This window comes from Phyllopteryx taeniolatus, chromosome 7 (genome assembly GCF_024500385.1).
Source record: "Phyllopteryx taeniolatus isolate TA_2022b chromosome 7, UOR_Ptae_1.2, whole genome shotgun sequence".
In the NCBI taxonomy this organism is placed as follows: Eukaryota; Metazoa; Chordata; class Actinopteri; order Syngnathiformes; family Syngnathidae; genus Phyllopteryx; species Phyllopteryx taeniolatus.
This window is the reverse complement of record NC_084508.1, coordinates 20,129,103-20,147,095: the sequence shown is the minus strand read 5'-3', so window position 1 is coordinate 20,147,095 and position 17,993 is coordinate 20,129,103. Positions and strand designations below refer to the sequence as shown.

The following is a 17,993-nucleotide window of genomic DNA, read 5'->3' as shown; positions in this document are numbered from 1 at the left end:
ATAGACAGAAAGACAGAAAAAAGGCTTTGGGAAGCAAAGGAGGGGAGTGGAGGAACAGAAAGATGCCTAGCGCCAGACACAAGCTGGATTTTGAGGAGAAAAATGCAAGGGTTGGGGGATCAAAGAACAAAAAAACTGCGGTTTGATCCCCAGTTTTAACAAGAATTGGGAGCCTGCAGGGCTGGTGTGTTGGTGAGAAAAGGGAGACAGTTTAAGACAAAAGGGTGATACAGTGCTGCAATCGGGTTAAAAACATTAAGATTGACAGACTGCAAAATGTCAAACGAAGGTGCAAGTGTGGAAAAAGTGAGCTCATAGTGAGACTGTTCAAGTTAGGAAACAAAGACCCAAATGTAAGAAAGTGTGAGTCAGAGATACAGATCAGGCCTAAAATGAGAAGAGAGGGAAGAGACACCAAAGCATTTCAATTGGCTTGAAAAGGCAAATAAAGCCTGAAAACTCAGGTGGGTGGTATACCACTGTGTTATATTAATTTTCTGTGTTTCTTTTACAATGTTTCGTTAGTATATCATTATGCTCACATCACAGTCCATGCGGTGTCCACGTTAATGTGTGGTTCATTTTACATTTTGGCAAGTTTCACCAATAATAGTGGTGATTGGTCTTACAAATGTCAACACTTTGCCTCTGTGTGTACACAATGGCCTAGGATTTGAATACTCCAAACAAGAAATCTAAAATAGTGGGTTTTGTCCTTTTAATTTTGCTTCTTGTAGCTCCGTCTGCAGTACCCACAGTTCACCTGATGGCAGCCACAGCGAGCACCATGAGCCTGTCCTGGCTGCCTCCAGAAAAACCCAATGGAATCATTTTGGATTATGAGATTAAGTACCATGAGAAGGTAAGCAGAAATGTAAGTCCTCTAATTCAATCCAATTTCACTGACACTCATGGTCACCGTGTCATCTGTGCATTTTTAAATGAGGAAAACAATGCCACTGCTGATAAACACATGGTTGCAGAGAAGTCACCATTCCCAATCTTTGTTTGCGTAATCCTCCCCAAATTATTTCCCTCTTTCATTCTCTCCCTGCCTGAGTATTTACTATATCGCCACACTGCTCTAGCTTTCTGCACACCCATGATACTTTTCCTCCCTCTTTGCCTTCCACATTACCCCTAGTCTTCTCCCCATCCTTCCATTAGAAATTATTTTTCAGGGGCGCACAGAACTGTGACTGGAGTGCCTCAGGGAGTAAACAAAGGCATTCAGTGTATATCTGCTGTTTGTTGTCTTGCCCTCGTCCCAAAAGATTAGTAAGCCAGCAAAAACATGTCTCACTATTTCTGCTTCTTACTTTTTCATTCCCTTTTCAACAGTTAACAAAGTGAAATTGGTCAGCCGTGTTAGGAACAGCAGCTCATCGGAGTGGGATGAGGATTAATGAGACATCCCAGGGATCTTGTACGGCATGTTTTATGCTATTTTTCAGTAGTTTTCATCATTGACGATGTGTCTCTACAGGATCAGGGCGAAGCCATCGCTCATACAATGACGGCCCAACGAAGCAATGCCCGCATCGAAGGTCTCAAGGCTGGTACACCTTATGTGGTGCAGGTCCGTGCACGAACAGTGGCTGGTTATGGCCGTTATAGCAGCCCAGCTGACTTCAGTACCAACCTGCAAAGTATGTCACTCTCATACCAGTTTTTATTATTCAGGGGTATATGGGTCTTAGCAGAGAAACTTCATGGTAGTATATGGATATGCCTTTGATAACAATGGTGGCTCTGAGGCTTATAGAGCTTGATGTTACTATACCCATTTTGCATACAAAAAGAACCTGCCTAATTGTGAAAAGCAAACCATGCAAGCCTATTCACATAAATTTCACATACGTTTCTTTCTCCTTGACCCTCAAGCTGACCCACCGAAATTGTGGCAGGAGCAACTACCCCTCATCGTAGGATCAGCCACTGCAGTCTTTGTCTTCATCATTGCTGTTGTAGTCATCGCCATTGTCTGCCTCAGGTATGAATATGATTCTTATCCAATGAAAAAAATGACACTATATGTCCATCCATCCATTTTCCGTACCGCTTATCCTCACTAGGGTCGCGGCCGTACTGGAGCCTATCCCAGCTGACTCTGGGCGAGAGGCAGGGTACGCCCTGAACTGGTCACCAGCCAATAACATGGCACACATAGACAAACAACCATTCGCACTCACATTCCAACTACGGGAAATGTAGAGTCTTCAATTAACCTACAATGTCTGTTTTTGGGAGGAAACCGGAGTAGCTGGACAAAACCCACGCAGGCACGGGGAGAACATGCAAGCTCCACACGGGTCCTCAGAATTGTGAGGCAGATGTGCTAACCAGTCGACCACCGTGCCGCCAACTCTATACGTCAATCCAGATAATATTTGTTAAGTCATGCTATAGAAGTGGATGAATGAATTAGTGAGCTGAAACATTTTTGCGTAGCAACACAGTTTGAGGAAAATCACTTTTTCAAAACGTACTATACCTCAGAACATGTTCAAATAGTGGGACTTTTGCAGAGGATATTTTCAGTTCATCCCAGAACTGCCTCAGTGGATTGCTGTGTGCCACCTATATGGCCGCTGAATACCAGACAGCCTTGTGAGTCTGTGAATAGTAAGCATCTTGGGGTAAAATGTCACTTTACACACTGAACGCAACATGATGGAGCAGATGTTTGACCTCATTGGCTTGAGCGCCAAGCTCAGCACCAAGTGTACAGTTTTGTGACCACAAACAGCCCAGGGGTCTTTCATATGGATGACAAACTCTGCTTTTCACAGCTTTCACAAAGTCAAATATCACGGTGGTTTAAACATATTGCATTTGTTTGTCCTTATACAACTTATTTGTCAAGCAGATATATGCAAATATACATGTGAAAGGTTGTCACCCACCACCGACAGGCGCCTACTCAGTTCCCTTCTCAAACCCGCTCAGGCAGTGGCTGACAAGCGTGGGCATCGGTCATGCTACAATGAGTAATAATCTCCCTGGCTTCCCCTCCTCTCACCCCTACTGCCTCTCCACTCTCTTCTGTTTTCATACCATTTCATTCTGTCTCTCGCAGGTTCTCAGCTTAACTACTGCCTGTACTTCCATAAAAGAATTGAGAGAAAATAATAATATGGGCTTAGGCATATTCCGGGTCCAAATTAGAATTTGAAATAAGATGGCGATCACCACCGGGTATTATTGCCCTGGTTACTAGTTACACAACAAACGAAGCACATAAACATGTAATGTCAAAAACCCTGCCCCCTCGCTATGCAATACTATATTTGTAGCCGACCTCCAACTTCCCCAAGTACAAATTGGGAAAAATGGAAAATTCTAGCAAAAAGAAAGAGAGAAAGGGGTAGGGCGAAAAATTTAACTGTGGAGTGGATTAAAAACACAGCAAGAAAGCAAGCATCTATGGAGAAACTAAGGCGAAGCGAATTAACAGTTTGATGCAAGTGTAAGGGGGGCAAACAGTGTGTGTCTGTGTTTGTCTAAGCTGCTCATGTTGAAGGTACAGAAACTGAAGTTTTACTTGCTGTTTCAGACAATGTTGTGACACCCGCCAGCACTGATCCAATCCGAATACACCATGTTTCTCTGTTTCCAAAACAGTGTGTGGTTATGCTGTTCCAGACATCAATAGAGATCTGTATCTGCACTGTCACTGTATTTTCACCTTGTTGTTGCTCATATGATTATTATTATTTTTTTTTCTCTAAACAGAAAGCAAAGGAATGGTTCGGAGTCAGAATACACAGAGAAACTACAGCAGTACAGTAAGTATCTTTGCTAGCATGCTTTTCCATTTCCTGTCATCCATTAAACATTTTTTTTTTAAAATCACGTTTTCCCACTGAGAAATGACTAAGCATCTCTAAACTGGAAAAAGATGTTGTGTGATGTTTTCAGAGCAACACAAAAGTTTTGTTACCACTAAGCAGTACAGCTCAGTTTATTTCTGTACTGTTTAGTTTTGCAGATTTCCAAAATAACTGCTAACTATCATGCCACTATTCGGCATCCTGGTCTGCGATACCAACTGCAGTGCCAAACTACCTAAAGGGTGGAACATGGCACACTGCAGTGCGATGATTGGTTGAGGGTGATTAGTCACTTCAATTGCAGATAACGGCATCCTGCCTTTATACAGTACTGTGACAGAGACAAGCTCCATTCTATTCTTTTCCACACTGTCGTGGAAACCCAACCCCGATCATATTTTCTGAGAATCAACCTAAACTAAATTGACCCGCGCTGCTAGATGTCAACATGTATAGCTATTTAACTAAACCTTGGCAACATAAATTCACTCTCCTGTTCTTGCCACTGAATCCCCTATAGTCACTCCTGGAATGAAGGTCTACATTGACCCTTTCACCTACGAGGACCCCAACGAAGCTGTGAGGGAGTTTGCCAAAGAGATTGACGTCTCATGCGTGAAGATCGAGGAGGTCATCGGCGCAGGTAACCCACCAAAGCTCCTGAGCTACAGGGGGAAGACTGCTAGTCACCTCCAGGCCATACCGTTAGAGGACTTCACACCAAGCGGTACTTTCACTCAATTCATCGGTATGCCCTTACCCCCTTCCCCGTCAGACTTGTCACCTCTAGTAATTCCTCTCTAGTCTAGTCTCACAGATTTCTCCAGCTAAATTTTATTCTTTAATTAAACGTGATTCTCAGAGACACCCCAATTTTTTTACAGTTGTTAGATGATTGTTTCAGTTGTGTTGCGAAAGTTGAGTCCAATCCTTGGACTGGTTTCACATAGATCTTTCATAAAGACGCACAGCAGTTTGTTTATCAATCTCTATCAAGTCGATTAAGAAAGCTTCAAACTGCTATACTGCGAAAACAATATTTGAATTACATGAAATATGTGCATGCAAGCAATATATGAGAATATTATTGACTACCTACAAAGCTAATTATTATTTTGAAAAAAATAATTCTGTTGTTTTTGCTAGTTTTAAGTCATTAAATTGAGCAAAAGGCAAAACATACAGCTCACATAAAATAACCCCGAGAACATTAAAAGTCACATAATCATTGGACTTGTGCTGTGACCCTTGTAGCTGGTTATCTTTTTTTAGAAACATGCTTTTATTCTTTTCATTTTTCTTTGTAAAAAATATACATCTATCGGGAAACATTGAAGGTCATGCAATATACTGTAGAAGTGACCTCACAGTTATTTTACAACTTTCATGGAAATTCGAGATATTGGCTCACTGTTTTGAAACATTGCTGACCTCTGTGATACAGTTAAGAGTTCATTCAAAGTCAAGTTTGAAGTAGACTAAAATAGTCATTGAGTTTCGTAGAACCCTCAATTCTGAAACACATTTTATCTTTTGTCACGATTTAGGGGCTTTATTTTCATAGACAGCACATCTGCGGCAGTTCACATATGCCGACTCTTAGTTTGCATTTCTGATGAAGTGGAAGGCTGCCGGCGCATGTTTACCAATTTGGCAGACCGGTCTGCGCAAAGCTGGACATTCCGGTGCAGCGAGAGTTTGTCCATCGGGATGCGCAGAGCAGAGTGACAATTTGGTGGCAGGAATTTGATCTAAAACTTATCTGCTCAGACCACATCTAACTGACAGCTGGTCTCAATTTTGGTGAATTTTATTGGGGCACAGGCAGACAGATACTGAGGTCCGCAGTCATATTTAAGTCGGCAACTGTTTTCACCATCTCATTCTGTATTTAAAAAGTGTACCTGGTTGCTTACATTATCTGCCACACCCGCCAAGAGCAGTGACAATGCTCCACCCACGCAAGGATCTCTGCAAGGACGCATCGTCCTCTTCCGCACAGAGATGACTTCATCAGGATTGTCATTACGCCACATTAACAGGGAATGAGAGGAGCCGCTTTGATTAGCACAGAATGAAGACGGCTGTAAATACAACCACAGTGGCGCAGACCGCCCACTTCTCCAACACCTGTACTGTTCTATGAAATTACCAACACCAGTCTAACCTGGCCCTGGCACACAGTTGCAACGCCCGCTATGCCGGATTTACACCAGTCACAAAAATAGGACCCTTGATTTATTATCTAGTCTAAAGTTCTTGTGAAACCATTCCAGGGAACCAGAGAGTAGCTGTGCAAGGACAATGATGTTATTTTTTGTCAAGGAGTATTTTATGACTACACATTTCAACAGTCTCATGACTCAAAGGAAAACAGAAATTAGGCTGCTGGTGACAATACCGTAGTCTCACACTACTTCCATTTTTGCAAATTTAATTTAAATTGGTGGATTTAAAAGTTGAAAACCACCTACAGTCAGATGGTTCTAGTTTGTAAAATGTTGTCAGTTGTTCTATGAAGCATCTCCTGGGGCGAATGTGGGCTCTAATACAATTACCATAACTTGTTTAGTTAAAAGGTAGCATTGACTTACATTTTCCCCAGATTCCCCTGGAGTAAAATATAATATAGATATTTGAAGGGGCAGGATATCATAGTGACCCTAAAACCAAAATTGGTTGGATTCCACTGAACTAATTTGAGAATACATTCAGCCAATCTAGTTTTTACTTTGACACACAGTCCTTGCACATAATACTTCTGGTTAGTTCTCTCCTCGAAGAGCCTTCCCTGACATTTTATGTTGTTGTTGTGTAAATGGTAAACATTTTCAATGTATTTGATATATTTTATAGTTATATACTGTATCTGCTCAAAATACTGCAGGATTGTGCCAAGTGAGACGGATTTTTCTTATCATTGTATGCGAGCCAAAATAGAAGGTGTTGTGATGGCAGAGAAGGGAGTGTCTACTACTGCTTCTGCTACTACCATTACTACTGCTACTACTACTACTACTACGACAGCTCTCCTGCTGCTGAGGCTACTACTTTGAAACCCGTTGCTTCCCAGCATTTGCAGTGACGATCTCATCTTCCATGTCCCCCTCCTCTCCTTTATGTCCCTCTTCCATCCTTACATTCCTGCCCCCAATGCCCACAACTTCCTTCACTGTGCCACCTTTTGACCCCTGTTGCCATGGATTACTGTGGTCATCACACTTGGTATAGATTCAAAACATAAACCATCCACCGGCCCCAGGACCCCAAAACTTCTATCTCCACCTATCTCCTCCTCCTGTGCCTACTTCTCCGACCCTTCCAAAGCTTAGCTCCACTCCCCACTGTAAATGTCACCCTTCCTAATACCGCCCTCATCCACTCCTATTGCCATCACATGCCATTATTTAAATTTCTACAACCCCAATTCCAATGAAGTTGGGACATTTTGTTAAACATAAACAAAAACAGAATACAATCTTCTGCAAATAATGTTCAACCTATATTTAATTGAATACACTACAAAGACAAGATATTTAATGTTCAAACTGATCAACTTTATTGTTTTTAGCAAATAATCATTAACTTAGAATTTTATGGCTGCAACATGTTCCAAAAAAGCTGTGACAGGGTCATATTTACCACAGTGTTACATCACCTTTTCTTTTAACAACATTCAATAAACGTTTGGGAACTGAGGACACTATTTGTTGAAGCTTTGTAGGTGCAATTCTATCCCATTCATGCTTGATGTAAAGCTTCAGCTGTTCAACATTCTGGGGTCTCCGTTGTCGTATTTTACGCTTCACAATGCGCCACACATTTTCCATGGGAGACAGGTCAGGACTGGAGGCAGGCCAGTCTAGTACCCACACTCTTTTACTACGAAGCCACGCTGTTGTAACACGTGCAGAATGTGGTTTGGCATTGTCTTGCTGAAATAAGCACGAGCGTCCATGAAAAAGACGTTGCTTGGATGGCGGCATTCTCCAAAACCTGTATGTACCTTTCAGCATTAATGGTGCCGTCACAGGTGTGTAAGTTACCCATGTCATTGGCACTAACACAACCCTATACCATCACAGATGCTCGATATAGGTTGAACATTATTTGCAGAACATTGTATTCTTTTTTTGTTTATGTTTAACACAACGTCCCAACTTCATTGGAATTGGGGTTGTACATCAACTCATATTTTGTATTAAATGCTTTAGTTTATTAGCACATAATCACAGTGTGCTCCTCCATCATCGCCGTCCTTTGACTATGGCCTGGCTTTCTCGTGCAGTTTCCCCTGTCCTACACCTGCTGCCCTTTGCTTTTTCCTTGGTTCTAACCAGTTAATTGTCCCCTATCCCCTATTCTCCCCCACTCTCCTCCACTCTTCCATCATACATCTCTCCCCACCCTTTGTCTCTCTCTCTTTCCATCATTCCTCTCCTTCCTTGCTGTTTCTCTCTGGCTGTCACCATCTGGGCTCGCGCAGGAGAGTTTGGTGAGGTATGCCGCGGTCGCCTCAAGCTTCCTGGCCGCCGTGAGATCATTGTTGCTATCAAGACTCTCAAAGTGGGCTACACTGACCGACAGAGGAGAGACTTCCTCTCAGAGGCATCCATTATGGGCCAGTTTGACCACCCCAATATCATCCGCTTGGAAGGTGTGGTCACCAAGAGTCGACCAGTGATGATTGTGACTGAATTCATGGAAAATGGAGCACTGGATTCTTTCCTTAGGGTGAGGACAAATTTAATGCGCTCAAGTTTTTATCGCAATTGTGAGATATTCAATTTAAGAAATGCTTTGAGAATTATCTGCAGAAATATGCACAAAAATATGCTATTATTTACTTCAGTTACATTGGAGATACAAGTTATTCAGGTTTGCTCGACATTATGATCTATGTAACTGGTGACAGTGATTGTAAAGTATGAAGTATGAAAGCTTCAGTAAACAAAATGAGTAGAAAATGTAAACTACCGTAATTTCTTGTGTATAATGCACCCCCAAAGTTGACCTAAAATTTCTGGAAAACCTTTCTACATATGTATAATGCATTTTTACAATGCATGATTTTGCTTCTACCCATATGAACAAAACATGATTGTCTGTATTTTGTTAGTTTTTTCAAGGAATTATTCTGAAGTTAATCACTTTATTTGAACACGTAATACTTTGTTTTTATTTACTTGCTCTTATTTTGAAATTCACAGCCCTACTTTTATTTAGTAAATGAGAAAACACACAGTTTTGCTCATATGCTTGATTACCCAGGCAGAATTTGTAAGATGGGTACAATTCTTTAATGAAAACATGGAGAAACACATTTTATTTTATTTTAATGGGATTCAAATTAAACTGTCAAGCATTTCAGAAAAGCGTTACCATTAAACAAAACATAACCTTAAAGAAATTAATGATGGTTGTTGTTCAGTCATCAGTCGTATTTATGAAAACAATATTTCACAAATTCTTCCTGGGTATGTAAACTTATGAGCACAAGTGTACATATATGCCATCATACGTACCCCTGTCCTATTGGAATGAAAGTGTAGGCTACACTTTTTTCATAACCTCTAGGTGGCAGTGGCATATTGGAATGGACGTGTATAGCTTTTTCATAACCTCTAGATGGCGGTATACATTGATACATTGTTTTTTTCCCCCATTTTCCCCTATACCTATGTATAATGTGCACTATTGACATTTTTTGGGGGGGGGAATGAGCATTACACACGAGAAATTACGGTATATTAAAAAGGTACACATAACTGACAACAGAAAAGATAAATAAAAAGAAGCCAAGTTATATTGACATTGTTTTACAATCCAGTTAATCTTCTGTTCTCTTTTCCTCTGCCAGCTCAATGATGGGCAGTTCACAGTGATTCAGCTCGTTGGCATGCTGCGTGGCATCGCAGCAGGAATGAAGTACCTTTCAGATATGAATTACGTGCATAGAGACTTGGCTGCCCGTAACATCCTGGTCAACAGTAACCTGGTGTGCAAGGTGTCTGACTTCGGCCTATCTCGTTTCCTTGAGGATGACCCTACAGACCCTACCTACACAAGCTCACTAGTAAGCTTCTGACAATATCTGTCTGTGTGTGTGTGTCCGTGTGTGCTTGTGTGTGTATACTCGTGCTACATCTAACATTTTTACATTAATAAATCATGTATTAATAAGTAAATTATAAATCTGAGCCCAACTCACCAAAGGAATCCATGAGAGTGGAACAGGTCTACTCCGACTTGACACCACCATGTTTTTCTATTAAGGGATATAGTCCAGTATTGTATACACTGTATTACATTACTTTTTATTTTAACATGCCATTTTTTACATGTGCTAACCCTCTTTGCACTGCACTCTACAATAATTGCTAACAGTTGCTGAAAATGCTATATTTTGTAGCAAAAAAATGCAGCATTTTGCAAAATTTGCCACCAAAGCAGTTAGTGCAGGGACAATTTGGTTTTTTTTCTATAACACCAACTGTCTAATGACAGTTAGCAACAGCAACCTCTACTTTATTAGACTAATTCATTTATTGTTGTTTTTATTAAATTAAAAATACACAAATATGAACTAAATATAGAAATTAACACTAGCTTGTTCAGCTAATCAGTAAACATTATTAGCCAACATGAATAAATTTGGTCACTGATGGTGTAGTGGTACACTTGCCTGACTTTGGTGCGGGCAGTGTGGGTTCAGTTCCCACTCAGTGATGGTGTGAATGTGGGTGCAAATGGTTGCCCGTGCCTATATGTGCCCTGTGACTGACTGTTGACCAGTTCATGGTGTTGTCTGCCTTTTGCCAGCTGGGATAGGCTCCAACGCCCCGTGACACTAACCAGGATAAGCGGTGTTGAAAATGAATGGATTGATGAATAAATTTGTAGCACATACATATTGTTGTTATCCAAACTTCATATGTTCCTAAATGTCATTGTTTTGTAGCCATGCTACTAACCTTGTATGTTGTATGTCTTGCACCCTTGTGTTCGTGCATAAATGTTTCCTCGGATTGCATTTATCTCACCCTCTCTTTTCCTCTTGTATGTGTGTGACTCTGTGTTTGTGCTCCATCCCTCCAGTATTTCATGCTCACCTACTCATTCGCATATCCACAGGGAGGGAAGATCCCTATTCGATGGACGGCACCGGAGGCGATTGCCTACAGGAAGTTCACCTCAGCAAGTGACGTGTGGAGCTACGGCATTGTCATGTGGGAAGTGATGTCATATGGAGAGCGGCCGTATTGGGACATGAGCAATCAAGATGTAAGCTCACAAAATGACAAGTGCAGATGTATTTAAGACTGTTGAAGGTTTTTGTTCAAATGCATTGCATTGCATACTAGGAATACTTTGTTTTCTGTCTCACCATTCTGGCTTTTCTGCCTTTCTCAACATTTTTCTCACCTACCCACAACTACCAATCTACATCTTTTACTAGAAGTCTTTCTCTGATGAGCTTTTCTGTCATTTGACTCATTTTCAGAGTTTTTTCGCTTTCCCTTTTGCTCTACAAAGTATTTGGCAAGTGGAGGTTACCGTTGTTTCTGTATGATCATTTCACAGGTGATAAATGCTGTGGAGCAGGACTATCGACTGCCCCCGCCGATGGACTGCCCCACAGCACTGCACCAGCTCATGTTAGACTGCTGGGTGAAAGAGCGCAACCTGCGGCCCAAATTCACTCAGATTGTTGCCACCCTGGATAAACTAATCCGCAATGCCGCAAGCCTCAAAGTGGTCACTAACAGCACACAGTCTACCGGGTAAGTAGGAGGATTGGTGGGCAGATGGCAGGAATCAATGTTTGGTTTGACTGGTCCCTTAAAAATCTTAGATGTTTACTGGATCAGACTTTGGTGACATCATGGCTTTAGTCATGCGACTAGTCAAGACTTTTTGTGCTACCGGTAGTTAAGCATAATCCAGAACTATCACAATATTGTATTCTACTGTGCAAACACTCTTTATCCAACACATTCTCAAAGGGTCACCATTTTCCACTAGATCTACACAATTCCTGCAAAATTAAACTTGGGCCAGTATGTGGATCTAAATTAGTCACTTAAAAAAAATATTTTTGCAAACAAGGAGCTCAGTTATGCTCTCTATGTATGTCTCTTTATTAAACTTCCAAGGTGGCCTCTCTGTCTATCTGAGTAGCGCTGTCATTATCCACAAGCTGTTTCTTGGAAAGAGTTTGAAGGATATACTGTAAGGTGGCAGAGTTTGAGTGATTGGGATTGGGGAGGGGGTGACCTATCTGTCTGTCCCTGCATCAGGGTATTTTTGTCCTGAGGGAAGTCTGCCGACAATCCTGGGTTGTGCTCAAGGGGGAAACCAGGGTCTCGGTTGGCCACTGTAGTGCCGTTCTTAGAAGATTAAGCTTGCAGTTAATTAGCTCGATTAAGGCGATGCAAAAAGAAGATGGGAGCGCCTTTTAATTAGCCACTAACAAGATTTTAAACGGGCCAGCAGAGAGGTGGCCTCCTGCCGACAAATCTGCGATAGGGAGAGACGGCTTGTCCTGTTTGGCATTGAAGGCTAGCTGGGGGCTACCTAACATAGTTTGTCATAAAGTTCTTTGAATGATGTAAAATCGTCATGTTTGACATCATTACAAACTGCACCGTAGGTGGTCAGAGTAATGAGCAATAGTATTTGTGATACTAGTCCAGGCTCCCATTGCGTTTGGCCGTTTATGTAGTTTTCTTTCAGCTGTTGCTTCTCTCATGATTTACAAACAGATATTCCAAACACCCACTGCTTTGCAGTCTTCAAAAAAAATAATGACCTCCAGTTTGGAGAAACCTTTAGTTGTGGCTCATGTCATTACCATTGGAGATACTAGGACATTACCCTGTGTTTCTACTGTGTTCCTACTAGTTGCGCACATGTGGCCAGCAACATTCTGGGTCTTTTTTAAGATAACTTTAGAGAAGGCGCACCAACAATAGCCTATTAAAGAAGAGCCCTAGTCTGGCTTTAACGACAGCTCGAAGCCTTGAGCGCTGAAGCATAGCTCTTATTAAAAATCACTCAATCTACACCACTCAATGGAGCCTCTGTATCACAGTTATTAGCACCAGTTACTTGCCTGTTCTCTCTTTTTCCACCGTTCTTCATTCCTCTTTTAATTGTTAATGAATCTAATGCCATCAAAAAGGATGACAGGGCTCAACAGAGCAGAGAAGAGAGGAGACAGTAGCGCTCTTTCTCTCTGGCTGCTCCCAGGTCTTTCTCTCTCCCAACTCTCCCTCAACACACCTCCCTCTAACTCTCCTCTCCCATCTCTTCTGCATCCCTTCCAATTTTCTCTGAGTTGTTACAGTTTTATTAAACTTCCAAGGTGGCCTCACTATCTGAAGCACTGATCAGCATACGGGCTTGAGTTGTTTTTTTTTTTAAAAGGTTTCCTTCTTTGGCCTTTTGTGAAATACTGTATGGGTGAAGGATTATGCAAAACACTGCAGGAATAAAATACTTTTCATACAAAACAACAATGGTATACAGTATACAATAGCAATATAAAGATACAATATACATTCACTCACAAATATTCTTTAATGGTAATCTGGAAATGATCCCTATGCTTACTAATCAATATATACTGCATAGTGCTAAACCTTGTTTGTCTTGATAAGCAAAACATCACTTTGTCACCCAATTTGTCGCCTAAATACACTCCCTCAAATGGTACTTCACACTGTAAAGACATTCCCACAAACTCAGAGGAAGTCTACCATCTCCATATTTACAGGTTTTTGCAATGCTTTTTATTCAGTATCTCATGAATACCCGTTGATTTTAACCAGCACGCGCCGAAGCCCTGCAGAAAGTCTTTAAAGTTGATTGAAAGCTGTTACTACAAATATTATTTTCCATTTTCATTCATAGATGTTTTTTGTGGATTCCAATTCCTAATTTAAAGGGTTTTTCATATTCACCCATCATTATTATCCCAGTGTCGCCTGTACACAGAGGATTTTTTTTTTTTACTCTAAAGACCTAAAAGCCCCTTTTATACCTTTCACCAGCTGCAGCGCCAGCATCCACCAACCAACCTCCAGCCAGTCTCTCCACTCATTAAAGTGACACCCACTTAGCTCCATCCCCCCCACACAAATGGCACAACTCCTTACATGTGGCGGAGAGGAGAGGAGAGAGGAGGAGAGGTGGTGAGGTGGCGCTCAGCAGTGAGGCGTTTTGAGAGTGTTCGGTTGGCCCATAGAGGCAATGGAGTAACCACCTTAACCCTCTCTCTCTTTCTCTCTCCTCCTTACCTGCCTTCCACCACGCAGGGTATCCCAACCCTTGCTTGACCGCTGCGTGCCAGACTACACAACTTTCACCACTGTGGGAGACTGGCTGGATGCCATCAAGATGAGCCGCTACCATGACAATTTCATCAATGCCGGATTTGCTTCCTTTGACCTGGTTGCCCAGATGACAGCAGAGTGAGTGGAGTCGCTTCAGCTAATCAGGCCTAAATAGCGGAATGTGGCTTGACCTTGCCAGAATTTTAAAAAGGCTAAATTAAACGTGTTGTGGTGGTGATGATAGTGAAGGGGCAGTCATAGTGTAAGTTTAGCACATGAATAGAAAAAACAAATGATGGAAATAAAGCACTAAGCAGACACAGTAACGCTGTAGAAATTGCTTCACTGTCCTCTATTTCTAAATCTTGTCTTGAACGTTTACAGTATGATTTAATTCAGACTAATATTGACTATGGATTTTTTTCCCCTCAGCCATCTAATTGTTTACCTTGAAAATTCACCTGCCTCCTGCTGTTCACAAACAGGAAATTATGTAATGGAACTCATGAAAATAGGATGCCGGTGATGATCAAGTAAATGAATGACGATTGTAATGATAAATAAATCCTCCTCATTAGCCGCGTAATAGGCACTAGAGGTGGGGGTAATTTGTTTCAATTTGGTCAGGCTGACAGGTGTGGTGTACTGTGGCTCTCTGTTGCCCCAAATGGCCAGTAATTCCTCTAATGGCGCCCATTTATTATCATTTTATCCTCTGTCGCTGTGCTGATGGGAATGAAAAACTATGAAAAAACAAAAACCTTAATGTATTTGTGCGATGAATAATTGGTGTGTTCGCTCATATTTGCATGTTTGTGTTCTGGGTTGAGCTCAAATAGATAAAGCCACAAGTCCCTGGGTCAAGCACAGTGTTAGGTATCTGAGTGTAATACAGTATTAGATTATCCACTATTTGTGTGTGATTGAACGGAGCAGACACAGACTGTGGCAGAGTCCCAACAGTAAACTAATCGTTGCCCCAGAAGGATTGGATTAGACCCTCTTAAGTAATGAAGATGATGCACTCTCCTAGGTGTTTTAAATGTGTATTTACCTGCATGGAAATATCTATATGTTACATCAAACAACCAAACAAAATGTTCCTTAAAGCCATGCCTCCATCAAGTGGTGAAGTGGAGTTCGCTTGATATATATTTTAAACTCAGGATTGTGTTGGCAAATGGTGATAGTTGTCTCTTCCATAGAAATAGTTTGCAACATGGGAAAAAAATGCCATTTTGAATTGTGTATATTTTTTAATCCCTGATCAAAAAGCATGGTTTTGTCTTCTTCTACTTTTTTTTTTTTAAATTATTCCCCGTGATGATTCTCTGTTGTCCAGGGATCTTTCTAGTTCCACGAATTGGGTATTATCGTACCTTTTACAACTTGCAACAAAGGAAACACAAAAACCTGCACTTCTTGGAAACAGAAGCTTTTGGGCATGTCGCGCAGCTCTACACGTCTACTTGCCTAACAGTAGCTACATTTGCTATTTAATCATTAGCTGTCACTTTCTGGCAGTTTAACTCATGCCCTTTGCTCACCTGCTGAGCAACAGAAGCATGTTCCCGCAGTTCCCGTTTTGTTGACTTAAAGTGAGGGAGGCATTTATGGGGGATGACCAAGACAGTGGATCATCATTATTCTTACATGTGTTTACTTGGGCCTGAAATTAGATTTACAGTTCAACGTTTGAAATGTGATCTTTGTCTTATTTTATTTTTTTATGACTGAACCACCTGCACTCACTTTCCCTTCTTCCTCTTTTGCTCTTTCCACCATTCAGGGACTTGCTGAGGATAGGGGTTACATTGGCCGGCCACCAGAAGAAGATTCTAGGTAGCATTCAGGACATGAGACTACAGATGAACCAAACACTTCCTGTCCAGGTGTGAAGAAAGAGGCATCCACAGTGTTGCAGTTGCAAGACGGCCAGTTTGAGATAGAAAAGGGGGAGGAACCGTGCCAGATTGAGCCATTGGAAAAATCCAAGCTGCCTGACCCATCTCTGCCAATTAGACACTACAAAACTGACTTGCAGTGCCTCAGACTTGTTTACTTTTTGTTTTTCACCACTACCACTTCCTGTTTTATGTTATTCATCATGTAGTTTTTTCTATTCAATCACAATTTGTGTGTCCCTGAAAGAGGGGTCAGTTTACCCATCCCATTGAAGCCTCACCAGGTTTGGTGTAGGCTGACTTTGCATGATTGTGTGTTAGGGAGCTTGTCTTTGGTAACTGAAATGTCACAGTGATCCTGATGTGAGAACCCCCTTCCCTCAGCCCTGCAACCCAGTTTTGATGGACAATAGCAAAGAATGAAGATGCTGGAAGAAAAAAAAAACTAAAAGGAGAGAGCTGACAATTCTTTCCCTGAAGTTGTTTCACTGAGCATGTGTTGTTTTCCATCTTCATATTGAAGATGTGTTATGTACAAAAGGGCACTTGCTCAAGAAGGGTGAGGTGCTATGATGAACTGAAGTAAAGCATCAGATAATTATGGAGGTCAGTCAGATACTTGTTTAAGGACAGTTGGACTCATGTTGACCTGAAGGAGGGTTTTTACAAGATCGGGATCATTTGCTCATCAACAGTTTCATTTAAAAAAAAAATGTTTTTATTTTTTTTTTGTCCACATTGAACTTTTTACTTTCTTTTAGACTTTCTTAAATTTTAGAGAGATTTGTGGTTTCAAAATGGCTGGTCAAAATGAAATACCCCAAGTGTGAGATGGGGACACAATGACTGTGGCAACACAATAGACAGACCACTAGGCCTTTTTAGTGTGTTTATGTGTGCGTGTGCGTCTGTGTGTGTGAGTGGGCGTATGTGTAATTAAGTGTGCTTGGATGTGCAGGTGTGTCACGTTGCACACAAGTATACTGTACAATACAGCTTCCGCTATTTGCCACTGTGGAGAATTAACGCATGAACTGAACCGTGACAAGGAGCAATTATATCTGGAACAATTATGCTATATTCTGTGGACAACTGTTAAAAACATCCTTTTTTTATGGAATCAGAAAGTCAACTTTGGAGAAACATATATATGCATATATGGTATGCAGAGAAACCCATTGTGGACAACTTTCTTCTTACTAGTACCTGGATTGAGAAATAATCAAAATTATTGTTTTAATTTGTTGACATCCTTCCCCATGTATTTATTTGTGAACCATCCCCTCTCCCACACCTCCCTACCACCATCTACCAAATGGATCATTAGACCATTTGGGAACCTGGACATGAAACAATCAGATGGAAACGCAAAGAGGATTCAGCTGATGAATTGATGATGATTAAAAATTAATAATAATAAATGACATATACAGTACATTGCATATTGTATTTTGTTGTCGCTCCAAACAGCAAGTACATGTTTTGTAAGAACCATAAAATAAGTAACTATTAAACAAAGCATTCTTTGGCAACATGAAATATGATGAAGGCGTAGGGATGAAGAGAGAGACATAAGATGAAGAGCAGCTCGGCTAGCTGAGCGCTTTAGTTAAAGGTAATAAATAAAACTACAACCTCATGTTGATCCTTAGTAAGAGATATTTCAACTTCTGAATCCATGCTCTAAATGTAAACTGACCTTTTGAAGCAGTGAGTAGTGAACAAAATGTTGGCATATTTTTCAATTCAAAAACCTTTTTCAAACTACTTGTGTTTAGTCAACTTATTTTGTGTAGAATTTTAAGCATACAGTAAGAGGTAGGTCAAACAAAAGTACATTTTATCAACTAGCCCTGAGAAGAGGTTCCATGCAAGGATCTTCAGTAAAAGATGATCTTCATCAAAGAATCCAGAGCTGT

At 41.1% G+C, this 17,993-nt stretch overlaps 1 protein-coding gene across 15 annotated transcripts in view; it reads left to right on the top strand.

Moving 5' to 3' along the window:
* LOC133480527 (ephrin type-B receptor 3-like) overlaps window positions 1–17,509 on the top strand; it is a 62,809-nt gene extending 45,300 nt beyond the window's left edge. The window contains exons 6-16 of one of the 15 annotated variants that reach the window (XM_061778695.1): window positions 738–862; window positions 1,487–1,649; window positions 1,885–1,993; window positions 3,736–3,788; window positions 4,342–4,560; window positions 8,320–8,567; window positions 9,694–9,909; window positions 10,932–11,117; window positions 11,418–11,617; window positions 14,153–14,308; window positions 15,960–17,509. In XM_061778695.1, coding sequence (XP_061634679.1) covers window positions 738–862; window positions 1,487–1,649; window positions 1,885–1,993; window positions 3,736–3,788; window positions 4,342–4,560; window positions 8,320–8,567; window positions 9,694–9,909; window positions 10,932–11,117; window positions 11,418–11,617; window positions 14,153–14,308; window positions 15,960–16,068 — 1,784 coding nt within the window. In that variant the 3' untranslated portion in view covers window positions 16,069–17,509. Of the gene's footprint in view, window positions 1–737; window positions 875–1,486; window positions 1,650–1,884; window positions 1,994–3,735; window positions 3,789–4,341; window positions 4,582–8,319; window positions 8,568–9,693; window positions 9,910–10,931; window positions 11,118–11,417; window positions 11,618–14,152; window positions 14,309–15,959 lie in introns of all 15 variants that reach the window. The other 14 variants (XM_061778692.1, XM_061778699.1, XM_061778693.1 and 11 more) reach the window with 14 other exon arrangements.
* Window positions 17,510–17,993: the final 484 nt, after the last annotated feature.